Source organism: Hippopotamus amphibius, chromosome 11 (assembly GCF_030028045.1).
Source record: "Hippopotamus amphibius kiboko isolate mHipAmp2 chromosome 11, mHipAmp2.hap2, whole genome shotgun sequence".
NCBI classification, from domain to species: Eukaryota; Metazoa; Chordata; class Mammalia; order Artiodactyla; family Hippopotamidae; genus Hippopotamus; species Hippopotamus amphibius.
In genome coordinates, this window is record NC_080196.1 from 44,152,000 (window position 1) to 44,169,466 (window position 17,467).

The 17,467-nt window shown below is 37.0% G+C and overlaps 1 protein-coding gene across 1 annotated transcript in view; it reads left to right on the forward strand.

Annotated features, from left to right (window-relative positions):
- The first annotated feature begins 2,058 nt into the window (after positions 1 to 2,058).
- Positions 2,059 to 17,467, forward strand: part of TINAG (tubulointerstitial nephritis antigen) — a 66,901-nt gene continuing 51,492 nt past the window's right edge. Inside the window, exons 1-4 of the mRNA XM_057699521.1 lie at positions 2,059 to 2,505; positions 10,767 to 10,830; positions 11,464 to 11,553; positions 16,858 to 16,972. Of these exons, the coding sequence (XP_057555504.1) occupies positions 2,151 to 2,505; positions 10,767 to 10,830; positions 11,464 to 11,553; positions 16,858 to 16,972 (624 nt within the window). The 5' untranslated portion in view covers positions 2,059 to 2,150. The remainder of the gene's footprint in view (positions 2,506 to 10,766; positions 10,831 to 11,463; positions 11,554 to 16,857; positions 16,973 to 17,467) is intronic.

Below are 17,467 nucleotides of genomic sequence, written 5' to 3' on the forward strand. Positions count from 1 at the left end.
GATCTTTGCATCTGGTCTTTTTTCAAAGTCCTGGATCATCTTCACTATCATTATTCTGAATTCTTTTTCTGAAAGGGTGCCTATCTCCACTTCATTTATTTGTTTTCCTTAGGTTTTATCTTGTCCCTTCGTCTGGTACAAAGTCTTCTGCCTTTTCATTTTCTCTTTCTTTCTGAGGCTGTGGTTTTCTGTCCCACAGAATGAAATACTGCTGATTCTGCTTGATACTGCTCTTTGCCCTCTTGTGAAGGAAGCTATCTCACCCATGGCTTTTAGGTTGGTTCAATGCTGTGAGTTTTGAGAAAAGATGATATGTGAACGTCAGGGAAGGAAAGGATTGAGGATATTGATGAAAACATTTTAAATGACCACACAGAAGGGAAGGAAGTGAGTCTAAGAGTAAGCAGATAAATCGGGAGCCTTACGAAAAATGGGACAAGAATCGGGAGAGAATGCAAGTGTCAGATTTAAAGGAGGAAAGAATTTTTAAGTGGAAGATATATTTTTGAATGATAACTAACATTTATTGAGTATGAATGATGTCTAAGTACTTTATGTATTATCTCATTTAAATTTCCCACTTACCTGATATGGTAATAAATATTGTTATCTAAATGTAGCAGGTGATGAAATTAAAGCATAGAGAGACTAAGCCACTTTCTCAAAGATGTGCTGCTTGTCAGTGGTGAAACTAGGATTTGAACTTCATTAGTCTAACTCTTTGGCTCCTATTCTTGACCAGTTCACTATACAGGGTTAAATGCTGCAGAGGATTCAGGTGTGGTCAAGATGGACACAAGTCAATGGGAATCACAATGTTAGTGATGGTCAGTGAGACTGGAGACAGTACTTTGCAGTAGTTTAGTGACTCAGTGGGTGGCAAGGAAGTGGAAGCAGCTGTTTTTGGATTGGAGAGACAGGGGAATTATGGAAATTGACACCACAATGATGTAAAATTAAAACAACACAAGAGAAAGAGATTGGCACTGGTTTATAGCCAGAGAGGAATATGCCAGAAGAAAGGGAAACAATAAAGATAAAATTGTGAGTCAAATAATTTACAGAGCAAAGTTGGGGAACAAGTTTGAAAGGTTTGAATTATGGATTAGTCTTGAAGAAAGAAGACACTCATTTTATAGGAAAATAACTGAGGACCAGGGAAGCAAATTGTGAACCCAAGATCATAAAGCCTATTCAACAGTAGCTCAGGGACAAGAGTCCAGGTTTTCTGATCATCCAGACAAGTCCTTTCCACTAGGCAACCCAGCCACTCTTGCTGACTCACCGTCTGCTGGTTATTTATCCCCAACCCAAAGGGAGTTATTATAGTTAATGAATAAATGCAGTATATCAAATCCCACAGGTTTACAGGAACACAAAAGACATCTTGACCTTTGAGTTTCCTTCACATCTCCCTCCCCCTGCTGCTCTTTAGTACAGAGGACTGACTTTTCTTGACTATAAACTGCCTTTCAGATACTGCAGATCCCTGCATTGATGTCAGGTAGAGAAAACTAAAGTCACCGTCAGGGAACTTCTAGCTGAATTAAGCTCCACTAAGCCTTGAAATCTAAATGCTTCTGGTAGGTGACTGGGGTACTGATGGGAAATCAAGCCAGTGTGTGACTGGGCATATGTTATTGATATGACAGATCCTAGCAGGCAACATCAGGAGAGCCTGGATTATAGTTGCAGGGCAAGTAGGTGATGAAAAATTGTGTTTTTGACTTTTGAATTCCCTACACCTTGCCAGTAGTTATTACAGCCATAATTTGGGTCATGTGTATTCCAGAGAGGTTTTTGATTTAAGAATCTAGATTATTTTGGAAGCAAGCAATATTCAATGTATCATCTATGCCTAAGATTTTTATGTGCTTATTTTTATGGCAAAGGACATTTTTCCTCATGATATTAAATATAAAATTTTAATGTTGGAGGAATGACAATGGTCTAACACTTTCATTATCTTGCAAACATTGAAATTCTTGATTAATGTTTAACTACAAGAAATACACTCAGTTCAAGTCAGGATCATTTCAGGATTCGGGCTGAGTTGTCTTGATAATTAGAATCCAGGCTCCAAGGAGAAGCCCCAAGGCCAAGGGTATTGAATATAAGAGCAAGTGGGAGCCACGCCTGACCTCCGGAGAATGTGGACGGGATATAAGATCTTAATCCTCACTTATCTCACCACAGAAATTGGGATGGAGAGACAGCATTTACATCAAAGAGAAGTGGACCCAGGAGCCAATTTCACTAGGAATCACGCCATTTTGGAAAGTACTCGATTCAAAAGAGCCATTTTCAGAGGGCAATACTGTAGAAGTTTCGGTTGTTGTGAAGACAGAGATGATGCCTGTGTGACCCAATTCTATGAGGTGAATGCACTGTGTTACTGTGATAAATTCTGTGAAAGGGAAAATTCTGATTGCTGTCCTGATTACAAGTCATTTTGCCATGAAGAGAAGGAATGGCCTCCTCACACAAAGCCTTGGTATCCAGAAGGTAGGCTTTGGGAATGTGTTCGAGCCTTATCCTAGTTCATAACAAGATCTGTCCACCTTTCTCTCTTTCCCTTTCTCTTTCTCTTTCCTCCCTCCTTCCCCCCTCCCTCCCTCCTTCCCCCCCCCCTCCTTCCCTTCCTTCCATCCTTCCTTCCTCCCTTCCTTTCTTAAGTTGAAATGAAAAATGAATCTTTTGATCACCAGGATAAATTTCTTTGGATTGTTAACATGCTTTGGTTTAGATGCCAGGTACCTGCATCAGAATAGTGCCTTCAGGAAAGTTCTGCTGTGACAGTCATGAAGGCTGGTCTAGATTCTGTTTTGAATATTCACTCAACTTATATAAAGGTTACTTAAAAATTTTCTTTCTTTGTAAGGTGTATTGACAACAAAAAAGCTCTCACACTTTTTTGAGTATAACCTCTTAGAGAATCTCATCAAAGTCACAAGCCTGATCCTTTGCAGATTCATGTAACATTTTACTTACTATTTCATGATACTATTTGGACCTCGTAGCATCTGAATGTGTATTATAGCAATATCATTTGAACCAGTGCAAAAGCAAAATAAAGTTGGCTACCCTGCCTGCCTAAGTAATACCAAATAGAGTCATCATGTCTGTTTTTGTTTTGTTTCATTTTGCCATTCTGAGGTTTCAAACTGCTAAAAACAAAACAATGCTCCATATAGGGTAGTTTTCTAAGTCTAAGATTGAGTGAATAAATACAAATAATTCATAAGGAGAATAGTGGTGTTTCCTGTATTGGTCTAATTATAGTAAAATGGCTATAGAATCTGAGCAATCGATATATCCAAAATTTGCAAAAAACACAAAGCAAAACTCTACTGCTCCACTTGTATGAGGCAAAAGCGCAGGTTTCCTCAGAGCTCTATCACACGACTGTAAATGGTTGATGGTGAGTGGAAATTACAATTAGAACACAATGTAGGATAAGCTAGGATTTGGTGTTCTTATAGCAAAATCTAGACACTAACTGTTGCCTTCATTCCCAATATGTCATCTTGTTTGTAAATTGAGGAAGTGCTCCTTAAAACACACATGTATTATAAGCTTTTACATACAGGATGGATAAACAATAAGGTTCTCCTCTCTAGCACAGGGAACTATATTCAATATCATGTGATAAGCCATAATGAAAAAGACTATAAAAAAGAATACATATATACATATGTATAACTGAATCACTTTGCTGTAGAGCAGAAAGTAACACAACATTTTAAATTGACTAGATTTCAATAAAAAAAAAACTTCATGCTGGGCCTTTGTCTTTACGAATAAACAGCTCAGCAAACATTTATTTCACCCTAAAAAGTGGCAGATAGTGTCTTAGAAATGGGAGACCTAACCATTCATCAAAAAACATTCATTGACTACCTCCACCATGCCAGGCATTGAGCTTTTGCTTGGGGCAAACCCACGGGGAAGAAACAAGACAAGATCTTATCTTCATGGAAGTGACAGTCAAGTTATGCATGGGGGTTGCAAGATATTTAACAAATTCACTGTACAATTGCAAATTGTGTTAAATTCTCTGAAGGAAATGTTTAGGGTGCTGGGAGAAATTATACCAGAATATAACATTAACATGTAAAATAATACCTAACATTAGCTTGGGTGGGAGACTTGAGGAGTGAGGAGTGAGATGACTTGAAGAAGAGCTGACAGAAAGGGATCTTGGTGTGGTCCAGGAATTGGATGGAGGCCACCACTTCTGGAGAGTCATGGTCCGTGGAGGGTTGGCTGTGACATAAGGTGAGGTTTGAGAGGTGGGTAGAGGTCAGATTTTGTCAGGATTTATAGGCCATATCAAGAATGTAAGATTTTATCCTGTTATGAGAACTCATTGAAAGACATTAAGTATGAATAGGGTCCACTTCCGGGATGTTGAGGATAAACATTTAGTATCAGCTACAGTGCTTTTGATATACTAAAATGTTATTTGAGCTTTTCTTATTTGAGTCATGTAGTCCATTTAGAAAAAAAAAATTGCTACTTCTTCAATGTTCATTTTTGCTTGAAAGCTAGAATTTTGATAAGACTTTAATTTAGGATCATGTTTTAGGTAGAACTTATGTTCCTGGTATAGTTTTTATTCCGTTCATGATGGAGGAAAGTAATTCATCATTTTATTTTGTAGCAAAAAGTTCACACTAGACTATAATTGCACTCATGAAGGTAATTTTTTTCTTTTGTTTTATCTTCCTTATGAAAGTAGCTGGTTGAAAGAAAATAGCACTACACAATATTAAATAACTGTACAAAAGTAACTAAAATAGACAATGGTATACTGTTTATACTAATTTTTTGCCTGTATAAAGTGAATTTACTCTGAGATGCTAGGAAAGCATCACTGATTTATTAAATATTTTTCAATTATCTAGTTACATGGTATTGTATAGTTTCTTATACTGCAATTGTTTTTCAACCCGGTACTTAAAACTATGTATATTATCTTAAGGTTTAAAAAATATATGTTTCCAAAGAAATAAAGAGATATGTACCTTTTGTGTAAATTGGTTTGGACATATCAAACATCTTCCGTGTTTTGTCCCACCTCTGCTGGTTACTTCCAGTCACGGGAGGATTTCAAATGTCAGATACAGAAAACAAGTGATAGAGTTTGAAACAGAACCAGAGTGAATTTTCCAGACAGAATCTCGTGTAGCAGATCTTAAGGAAATAGATCTGCTGTGAACAGAGCTAAGCTAATTTGACTACACACAACTCTTACATTCACCTTGGTAAAAAATGGGTGTAAACCACTGACATTTGAATTGAGTAAGGATTATTTACCCCTTCACAACCTCTTTAACCACATTACAATGAAAATAAATCACAGTCCAAATTCCGCCGTGCATACGGATAGTTACAAAAATATATCCTGGTAAGGAGATATACACCAATTCATAAACTTCTGTAAGCTTCATGAAGTCTCATGTCCCTGTCCTGTTAGATGTTCCCACATCTACCTTGCCTGAAAAATTTATTGGAATTTTCCCATGTGATAATATTACAGAGGGTGTCAGGTTATGATGAATCCTCCTACCCAGTGCCTGGATACAGGATCTTGTAGAGATCAATCCTAGGGCACCAGGTGAAAGCTTTTGACCTTAAGAGATACATAAAAACTGTGGAGTATGAGAGTGGGATATGATTTTTAAATGTTTCAGCTAATCTACATCAATTGATTACTATTAATTTAATCGATAAGAGCTGATTACGTATATCCATTATGCTGATTAACAAGCCACTAATTTTACCAATGAAAGCCCATTTCTGACACTCATTATGCTGCTACTTTAGTGTTCATTAAAAGACGGATAATGGGATCACTTGTAGCAGCTGCCCTAGAGACCAGCCTTTCAGGATCAGTGCTACTGAACACCCCTAGGATGTGGACTCCTGTAGAGCAGGCAACTGCCTTCCCTAAGTGATGTTGAGACCAGCACAGATATTAGAACACATTATGATGAGGTATTTTAAAATAAGTTATATCATATTGTCATCTTTTATCAAATCAAGGGACTGACCTCACTTTCCAAATATCTGATTTGCCTCATTTTTATATTAATGGCTGATAAAGTTGCAAAACTCCTTTAATTTCCACAACCATTACTATCTATCATCTATCTATATCTATCATCTATCTATCTATCTATCATCATCTATCTATCTATGTCAAGGTGTAATCAGTTTGATCAAGTCACTTTGAGGTGCTTTATACATTTTTCCTCGGGGAAGTAAAGCCACCAGGACTTTTCTCATTGCTTCATCATCATAATTTTCAACCTACCTCCATATTGGTTTCTGTTTCCATGGAGTAGATTCCTCCTCTTGAGCTCTGAATCCCATTGTCTCTTGTCTTTTCGAGATCTCCACCCTTACAATGGTCCCTCCCTTCCTCTCTCTCCTTTTCTCTCTTCTCTCCTCTCCCTCTTTCTCCCCTAAGGAATCATTTCTCCCCTTCTTTTCTGGATAAATCAATTTACAAAACTATTGATTTACAAAAGTGTTCTTGTAGCTCCCAACTTTTTTTTTTAACTCCCTCAATTTTTCTACTACCTTTAAACATCAATCATGTTCTCAAACTAGCATTTTAAAAGAAATATTTTTCATTTAAAACTAGTAGAATCCAAAAAGAGGATTCAGGCGTTGCTTGGGAGATGGAGCTAGACAACATCAAAGGTTAATTTCTAACCCTGACTGTGTTGCCATGATGAAGTGGTACCTAACATGGGGACCAAAGTTATGGTCTATGCATTAGGGTGACAGAGGTTAACTCATTCATTCACTGCTGGTGAATGTAAATTGGTAAAACCATTCTGAAAAGAAAAAAAAAAAAAGACAGTATGAATTAAATGCCTTAAACATGTCCAGATATCAATTTGGGCCCAGAATTTCCACTTCTAGGAATCAAGGAAGTAACTAAAAAAGTGAGCAAACAACATTTATAAGATGTTCTCTTGCAAGAGGTTAGTAGGTAGTTGTAGCTCCCATCTTTGAAAAAGCCCTCCTTTGACTCCATATCCTTAACCAACTATTATCCCATTTCCTTCTTTCCTTTAATGATAAGATATCTGAAGGAAACATTTGACTTCCTGATTTCCAAGCCTCTCATCAGCTCATTCCTACAAGACCTTGTTCCCTGCTACTTTACCAAGCTCTATCTTGGCAGGGTTATTGAAGACTTCCATGTCTCCAAATGCAATATTCAGACCTCTGTTCTTTTCTTAACCCCTCAGTGGTACTCTGTAGGTGACCACTTTTGCCTGTATGGAATACTTTCTTCTTTTACCTTTCAAGACTCTACCCTCCTTTAAATTCCCTTCTTTCTCACAGGTCACTCCTTCCCTGTTTCCTCTTCTGAATGTCTGTTGGCTACAGAGTTTGAGTTCAGTCCTGGACGTCTTTCTCTTACCTAGAAGCCCTCTCTCAAGCAGCCTGTTATGTAGTCACAGGGTTTTAAATGTGTGTATGTTGCCAGCTCTCAAATTCATGCTCTAGCCTTGACTTAACTCTGAATTTCCATTACTAAGCTACTTGACATTCTCCATTAGGATGTCTAACCTAGATTTAATCTAAATCTAAAACATGCAGAGCAGAACTCTTGATTTCTTGCCACAAGCCTGTTCCTTACTTCGGTAATAGCTTCACTGCCTCTCTATAGCTGAGGCCAAAATCCTAGTGAGACATCCTGAGTCCTCTTCTTCCTCCTTCTCAAACTCAATCCAAGAGCTAATCCCATTGCTTTGCCTCCAGATTATGTTCATCCACTTCTCTCCATCCTCATCAGTATCATGGAAACCCTTTACTCCTCTGGGAACCCCATCCCAGCCTGCACAGCAGGAGTGATGAGGACAAGATTATGGAAGAGACACTGTGGATAAAGTCTTATAGGTCATTGTGGGAAGTTTGGTTTTACTCTAAATTTGATGGGGACTAACTCAAAGATTTTAAGCAGGGAGTGACACTGTAGATTTTAAGAGATCTCTACATGCTGTTCAAGGGGTGAAGGATACACTGGAATTGGGAAGGAGTGGAGGAAGGGAGTGGACTAAGTTTCTGTATCATGTAGAAGCTAATGCTTCACTTTGTCCGCAAAAGGCCAACTCTCAAGTGAGATTACAGAAAACATTATTTCTTTCTTCTTTTTTTTTTATGATCTCACTTATATGAAGGATTTAAAAAAAAATCAAGCTCATCAATACAGAGAACAGATTGGTGGTTGCCAGAGACCAAGGTGGGAGTCCAGGAAATGGTGAAAAGGGTCAAAAGATATAAGCCTCCAGGTACAAAATAAAGAAGTCACAGACATTGTTTCTTATAGTCAACTCTGACTTGATATTAAGGAGAGAAGACCAAGAAACGGAACTTTTGCTAACGCTAGATGTAGTACTGATTTCGGGTAGCCTTGACCTGCAGAGGCTTGAAGCAACATTTCAGTTCCCAGCCAGAGACTGAGGTTGGGCAGAGGCAGTGAGAGGGCTGAATCCCAGCCACCAGGGACGAGTGGCCAGTGACAAGGCCCTGACGCGTCAGCTCTGTAGAAATGACTTTCCACACAGAGACAGAAAGTAGTGAAGCAAGTGGAGTGTTTATTAGGAGGAAGAGGGTACTGTATGTGTGGATGGACACACAGGCGGGCTCAGAGAGGGAGTCGTGCCCTTGTGGCAGTTTACATCACTTATACGGGGCATGTCGTTCAGGTGTCCTTTGACCAGTCGTCTTGCTTCGCCTGGTTCTGAGTCCGTATTTGGTGTATCTCAGGGTCCTCCCCTGTGTGCCTGCGCATCTCTTAGCCAAGATGGATTCTAGTGAAGAGGCCTATTGGTAGTTGGCATCACTGACTATGAGATGGTACCTTCTCCCTTGCTGACCTCCAAGGAGCCTTTCTGAGCACGTGTAGTCTGGAAGGTCTCCTGGACTTCAATAATGAGGAATATGTGGTCTTTAATCTCTTGTCTGGGCAGGGCCCAGCCTCCTCCATCATCCTGCTTTTATGGGGTTTCTGCTATCATGGAGTTTCTGTCCACAGGGGAGAAGCTGTTCAGCCTGGGGCCCATCTATCTCCTGCCTCAGTACTAATGATTTTGGGTGGGCCTGGTAATAGCATTCTTTTGACTTCAAAATTAATAGCTGGGGTACAGGTCAGAGAAGGGACAGGCTTTTTTTCCTTAAGACTTTGTGATTTCTGGTGCCTTTATCTATATAACTGATATGAAGGCCAAGAAACATTCACAGGATTTGATTAAAAACTGGCTTTGAGGATGTATATGTGTATAACTGTATCACTTTGCTGTACAGCAGAAATTAACCCAACTTTGTAAATCAACTAGACTTCAGTAAAATAAATTTTAAAAAATCAGCTTTGATGTTGCCCCTTACTCTCCCTTTAGAACTAGTCAGGGAAGTCCTTCCCTTGACTTTGAATAAAACTTGAATTGTTGCATGAATTTTCTGTTGCTTTCCTAGGCAGTAAAATGTTCCAGGGTCTTTGTAAGTTACAAACATAGAAATTCATTTACAAAAAGTGTTTAATCCTGAGTGGTAACTAAAACTCTGAACTTGATTAAAAGTTAATCTTTTCCCTCCCCTGTGGTCCAGGAGAGAGGTGATTTTCTTCTCTCTTCTTGTGAGAGCGGAATGTCAAAAATCCACAAAAAAGAGATGGGTAGATGCAATTCCAAGTAGATGTTTAGATTCATTAAGGAAAAGATTGAACTATGAGAACATCATGCATGCTGAAGAGGGACAGTTGTAAAGTATTTCCTGTGAAACAATTTTTAGAAAAATTGGAGGGTAGCTAATTTATAAGTGGCTTTTGTGACATTGTGGCTGGTGGTTAAGCCAGGGCTTTTGGAATGCTTTCTCAGCATGTAGATTTCCTCCTATGATTTTATGAATAAAAAGTTAGAATTCATTTTATTTAACTAGAGGCCATTGATGTGATCTATCAGTGACCTGTCTCCATCAAAAAAGTTCTCACATGACAAAGGAGTGAATTTTGCTACTTTTGCTAATTCAGCATGAATTTTAAATTTGGGTAAATTGTATTTTCAAAAGGGATTTAATGTGTAGCCAGGGTACTATTTTCACCATCTATTACTGATTGGTTTTCATATAATGATAATTCGCCACTGATCTCTTTGGAATAGTTTATAGAATCTGGTAAAATAGTTAAAAAAGAGTTTTGGTTAATAATTGAAAAACATTAGGATTTGGAACACAAAGGGCTACAATCTTATAAATTTTTCTCCTGATCCAAATTTTGAAGAAAAAATAGAGTTTATCTTTGTAAGGTGAATTCACTGAAATTGTTTCATATTTTGGTCCAACAATCTTGAGCTCTTTCCTCTAATCATATGCAATTAATCGTATTCACATGAGAGTTGATTAGATTTTTAAGATGAGAAGCACCATAAATTAACTCAAACACTGTTTCACTACTTCTACCTATTTAAATGCATTAATTATTTCTTGAGTGTGTTGGGTGATTAATACCTCAGTAATCTAGTTTTTATGCTTTACAAGTCCTCTCAGTTGGAACAAATATACAATGTAAAGATAGAAAGCTCATGGAAAAAGCCCAGAAGAATTCAATACATATAAACCTTGACACAAACCTGATGTGGATTTCCTTCAGCTTGGCACCAAAAGTTTTTTTTGCATATTTGAAAAAACTAAATGCAATTTTAGGTTACTTATTACTCAATTTAGAATTTTGATTTCTTTGTTGACAGGTTGCCACAGAGATGGTCAACATTATGAAGAAGGATCAGTAATTAAAGAAAACTGCAATTCCTGGTAATGAATTTAAGTGGCACAGAACTGAATTCTACTGTTTGTGTATGTTTTCTTCAAATAAAAGGAACATTTGTGAAACAAAGCATATATTTAAATACAGATAGAATCATAAGTCATAAGATATCACATACCCATAGTTTTTATAAGCATATTTAATTTTAATAAATGTTTAAAAGCTAATCATGAATACTTTCTTTTCACATTTGAGTTTGGTGTTTGTGACAGTGGGCCTGCTGTCACAAACCTCTTAATTATAAACATTCTGATATACAGCAGTAAAATCATGTGTTCTTGAACACAGTAACTATATATTAAATCAAGCTGCCTTGAAATTGATTATCCTGCAGGAAATTTCCAATTACAAATGCATTGATTCTACTGTCTCCATTGTTTTATATTTTCAAACTTCAATGACTGTGTGGTCATTTCATTTATTAATTGCCTGGAGTAGAAGATATTGAGTGGTAGCTATGCATGTGTTGTGATTTATTTTTGCCAAGAATTAAATAGTCATATGGCTAACATTAATCAAAAATACGTTTTATGCCTTAACAAGGTGCAACTCTGGTCACTAATTTTATAAGTGTACTCCCAAAAGGCCAGGCCACTTTTGTAATTTTTGTATCTTTACAGCACGTGCTCAGGACAACAATGGAAATGTTCCCAGCGTGTATGCCTTGTTCAACCAGGATTAATTGAACATGTCAACAAAGGAGACTATGGGTGAGAGAAATATTGCTTTCTAGGCTTTTTGGCACCTGCCCTCCTACCCCCACCCCCTGTTACCGCTCAGGTTTCAAACAACGTATTTCCTATCAGTTCCTTCTAAAAATGATCATTCTTTTAAAAAAAAAAGAATGGGTGAGAAATGGGGAGGGAGGTTGAAAGGTATGTGAAATTGAAATGCACAGAGGTGAACATTAAATAATTAAAAATTAAAATGCACAAAAAGGAAATATAGAGCATGATCTTACATTGTTTAGGAAGGAGCGGTGTTGAGGTGTGAGTGAGGTTAGCAGGGGGAGCTTTAGTTTAAATAAGTATTCGGGCAAAATCAGGAAGTAGGCAAACTGACTCATTCATGTTTATCATCTTTCCTTCCGCTGCTGCCCTGACCCAGCCAATCACATGCTATCCTGGAAGAATCTGCCCTTCAGAGGGCAGTAACTTATCTCGATGATCCCCCAAATGACCAGTCCATCTACAGAGCTTCATTGACATGACTAATATCTAGCCAATTTCACTCACGGTTCGGTCAAAAGACTGGTTGAGCCATTTTACTTTGCTAATAAAAGAAAGCTTGGGCTGATTGACACTTAAAGGAAATAACTGTTTGATGCTCTCTGATAGATTAATAATTTAAGTGACTTCTCCACTTACATAGAGGGAATTAAGGTGTAGGTGCCAACACTGGCCTTCTCTACTGAACTGAAAGGAAGAGGGATGGGCTGGCTGGTTTCTGCCTCAGGATTTCTCCACTGCCATTGATCAAATCTTTATACATCCTTGGTAATGTTTTCCACCTTCAGGAAAAGATTTTATGTGAGAAGATCTATTGTCAAGCAACTCTAAGAGTGAAGTCATCCTGAAATGCATTTTTAAAAAGTAGAAATACCATTTCTTGCTACACCTAAGACATATGTTTCCCAAGACAATGCGGGCACTAATTTTCAATGTATTTTCTTGGAGTATTTTCAGTGTATTTTCCCAGAGTATTTTCTTGGAAGACATGAAAGATAGAAGTCACATTTGTTGATGTTAATATTCTTAAACCATTCTCAACTCTTTTGTGTGTGTGTTGCCAATATTTTAGGTGATAACATGATGACATTTTAAGTATGTCTAGAGAAAACCAATTATTTTCTATGGCTAAGTGATATTTAAATCATTAAAAGGACACGAGAATATGTGCCATCATGAGAGATTATCTAAGTCAAGTTTCTAAAAGGATTCAAATGCTTGACCTAACAAGCACACACTTCCAAAAAGCCAAGATAAGTGGCTAACCTTTCTGCTGTCACAGAACCCAGGAGAAACCGAAGTCTAAAGCAATATGGAAAGAAAGTCATGTAAGAGTGCAGATCTGTTGGGAATGCTGCCTTCCTTGGAAAGAAGGATTTTCTTTCCATCAGTTGTTTATTCTGAGAGTACTCTAGGGCTGTTTAAGAAGCATGGGGTTTGCCTTTTAGTAGCAAACATGGATGACTGAATAAAAAAAAGGGTGAAGTAAAATTGCACCAAAAGGAAATATACACATATCAAAGAAAAAAGTTAAGTAAAAGAGACAAAGTATGAAGAAAAGGAGTAAAACTAAAATTATTTAACCAGGGAACAAAAAGAAGGAGTGTAGAAAATCCTTGAATTTAAAAGAAAGTTCTAATTCTCAGATACTTGCTGTTCCTGATGTTCAAGTTGTTTTCATGGATGAAAACAGAGTCATATCATTTAATGTCTATTTTAGGTGCTTTTAAAAATAGCCTACATACAACTATATACAAGCTTTGCCTTAAAACATTTATGTCTGGCATCTTGGTAGTATTTAGATCTAAGTCTTTATTCATTCTGTATAACCTACTTCCTTATTTATTTATTTATTCCCTGTATTATGTTATAATGCAGTTAATATTAACAAAACATGTGTTTCCCTTTTGGCACTGCTGAGGATACAAATAAATAATTTCTTAGAGGAATTTACAATCGAGCTGAGGAGTCCACATGTCATAACTTTGTAAAAGGATTTCTAGTGATAGCGCAGTTACGAGTGGCAAATTAGTAGCACAAGTAATAATCAATAAGTTAGTGCAACAAAGGGAGAGAGGGAACAGTCTCAATTTATCTGATGCTGTGTTAACAAACCACTTCAGAATTTAGCAGCTTAAAAGCACAAGCTTTTTCATTTGTTCACATCAGCAATTCGGGATGGACTTAGCTGAGGCTCTTTTCCTGGTCTCTTCTGGGGTTACTGATGTGTCCACAGACATCTAGGGCCTCAGCTGGGGCTGTATTGTCTAGGTGGCCACCCGCCCATGCCTGGTGGTTGGTGCTGGTTGTTGGGGGACCCACGTGTCTCCAGCAGGACAGTCTTGGCTTCTTCACATGATGACAGTGTTCAAGCAGGACACGAGTGGAGGCTGGAAACAGCCTCACGTGAATCCAAAGCTTGAAATTTTCACATCATCAATTCCACCGCTTTCTACTGGGCAAAGCAAGTTACCAGGCCAGCTCATACTCAACCGTGGGAAAAATGGACTCCATCTCTTGATGGAAAGAGCCACAAAGAATTTGTACCCATTTATAATCTATCCTATCTCTAACCCTGATTTTTCCTATGAACGCAAAGTCTAGTCTATTGAATAAGTTGGCCTTGATTTCTTACTGATTTGTCAAAATCAAAAATACCCCAAACCAAAAGGATTAATCTTTTGACTTGTCCATGGTTACTGGCGTCCCCCTCGACCTTGCCAACTGAGCCAGAAAATCTGAAGTTAGTTTGAGGTTTCTTTCCTCTTCACTCGGAGTCACTAGACTCTTGTAACTCCCACAACGTTTATTTTAGAAATTTATTTCCTATACACTTATGCTATATTCTAGTGTATTTATTTATCAAGCCTAGTTTGAAATAATCTGACTCTTCTCTCTGTTTCCAGAGGGAAACAGTCTGACCAAACTCCAGCCAATCCTTTATACTTTCATGGTTATGCTTCTAAAACAAAGCTTTGATTCTGCCGCTCATGTTCTTAAAAAATCTTCAGTGACACTTCATTGCTTGAGAATGTAATTATACTCCTCAGAATAAATAACAATCCGGCCCAAATGCTTTACTGCCTCATCTTTTACACTCTTTCCAGCCCCTGTCTCCCTGGTCGCTCTCATAGTCTAAGCGTTCTACTTCTCTGCTATTCCCTAAATGTGCTTCCCAATTTCAAACCTGCTTTGCTCCAGAGTTGCCTTTATTTATAACGAATTCTCTCTTCTCTCACATCTGGCCACCTAACTCATTCTTATCCTTCCAGGCTAAGCATTAAAAAGTCACTTTCTGTAAAAATAGTTGTTCTAATTCCTTCAGGCAGTTATGTTTCAGTCCTCTACTCTGATCAGACTTTGACCTACTGCTAATAAATAACACATGCTGAAGTCATTTCTCGCTTTGTAGTCTTTTTAGTATATGAGCTTTTTGAAGTAGAGAAATTTATTTACTTCTGTGTTCTCAGTGTTTACTAGAGAATATGATAGGTAAATTAAGAAGGTTCAGTAAATGCTAACTTGGGTTAAAAGGAAAGTGATGACCTGACACAGAGAACAGACAGGTGGTTGTCAAGGGGGAGGGTAGGTGGGAGGGGGGATGGATTGGGAGTTTGGGATTAACAGATGCAAACTAGTATCTATAGGATGGATAAACAACAAGGTCCTACTGTATCTCACAGGGAATTATGTTCAATCTCCTGTGGTAAACCATAATGGAAAAGAACATAAAAAAGAATGTATGTATATGTATAACTGAATCACTTTGCTGTACAGCAGAAATTAACACAATATTGTGAATCAACTATACTTCAATTAAAAGAAAAGTGATGAGTCTAGGTTAAAAAGAATGGTATAGAGCAGTGATGCTTTTCATGCTTTTTTGAACAGAAGTCATAGTAAAGCATACATTTAACATTATGACCTAGTACACACACACACACACACACACACACACCTGTACATATACTTAAATGTATATAAATAGTACTTACCTTCACTCTGTCCAATAAACTCTAATATTTCCTGTTGTTTCTCCTATATTCTGCTATCTCTTAAAATACTAATCCCAATTCACTAAATTGAATGATTAATTAAATGGCTCACAAATGTCTCAGTGTTTGAAAACTACTAGTGTAGGGCCCCAGAAACATACTTTACTGATGTTGTGATTTTGCCTAAGGCTGGTCCTGGTAGTCTCTTAAATAAAGCTGCAATGTCTAATATATTCAGCAGTTTCCTTATTGAAATTCCCTGGATGATGGAGATTACAATTAAAAATTCTGGCTCAAAGTTGCTTAAGGTTTTATGAACTAACAGATCTTATAAAAGAAAAGCATTAACTTGCCAGGCACATTATTGAAAATTGAGTCATGTCCTCAATCATTCATAAGACCCTCTCACATTATAAACCATTTTGGTGATAAACACAACTAGATAGAGTTTAGATTTGCCTTAAGTACTGAAAATATATTGTCCTCAAGTTGTAGCTAATTCAAATAAACAATGATGAAATTACTTTCATCTTTCTCATTTTTCATCTCCTAGGGAATTGTTGTCTTGAAATCTCTACATTAGATTTTGAAAACAAAGCTTACTTTTCTATGTAAGGGCACAAAATATGTCTCTAGAAAGATGTGCATTTTTTTATCTAATTTTACTTCAGTTGAATTTATATTATTATTGATAATGGCTAAGATTATTGAGCACTTAACACAAATTAGCTCATTTAATATATAATAGAATATTTTAATAACATTTCAATAAAATTAATTAGCGTTGCTGTAATCTTTTAAAGTATAACTATTTTATCCTCAAATTTTCATGGATACCTCGTATTACATGGTCAACTTCTTTTCAAATCTAAATTATAAATAAAATAGACTACCCTATTTAACCTATAAGTACATCTCTGAACATTCAAGCTTCTTTCTAAAATGCATTTAACAACATTTAGAAGAAACTGCATATATTGGCCTTATCGTCCCTAAAATCCCTTTACAGTATTTGGAGATTCCATATTCTTAAATTTAGTCTATATTGATACAGCCTTAGTTTCCTCGTATGAGTCATTAAAATAATTGACAGAGATCTAATTTAGGAAGAGTGATATGCTTCCCCATTAGTGTAATCAATAATGCATCATTAATATAATGAATATCTAGCTTTCAGTAATAGTTCCAATTTTGTCAGATTTGCTTCTATATAATGTCTGAAATATAAATGTGTTAATAAAAGTGACATCATACAACCTGTATCTATTTTTCTCTTTCATTTGTAAGGCAGATGGACAGCCCAGAACTACAGCCAATTCTGGGGAATGACTTTGGAGGATGGTTTCAAATATCGCCTTGGCACCCTGCCACCCAGCCCCTTGCTTCTGAGTATGAATGAAGTGACAGTAAGTATCCTCTCTGTTTGACTCATATATGTGTGTGTTTCTATCAGTGTATTTATAGATGCATTTAAAGCAATTTTAAATAACTAAAACAGTGAGTTTTGAGTTTTCCGAGATAATTTTGTCATATAAATTAAAAAAAAAATTTCCCCAAAATGGTTGTTCCATCCCCGCAAATCTTCACGTGGACTTTGAAAGTTCACTAATATCAATTAGATATAGTTTCCTCTCTTGGAGAATGATTGTATGTTCATTTACATTGCTGATCATTCCAGAGAAATTCATGTTTCTGATGACTGACTTTTCAGTGACCCAATGTTTAAGCAAGTCATTAGTTGACCTTATTTTTCTTTTTTTAAGTAAACTTAGTTATTTTGTGAATTTATCAAAACAGAGTTCTGATGGCTCTTGGGCTCCCCATTATGAAATGAAGATAAAATAAATGCCAGTAACTGTAGACAGGTATGCTATGATGATTAGTAGAAGTTTATCCTAAAA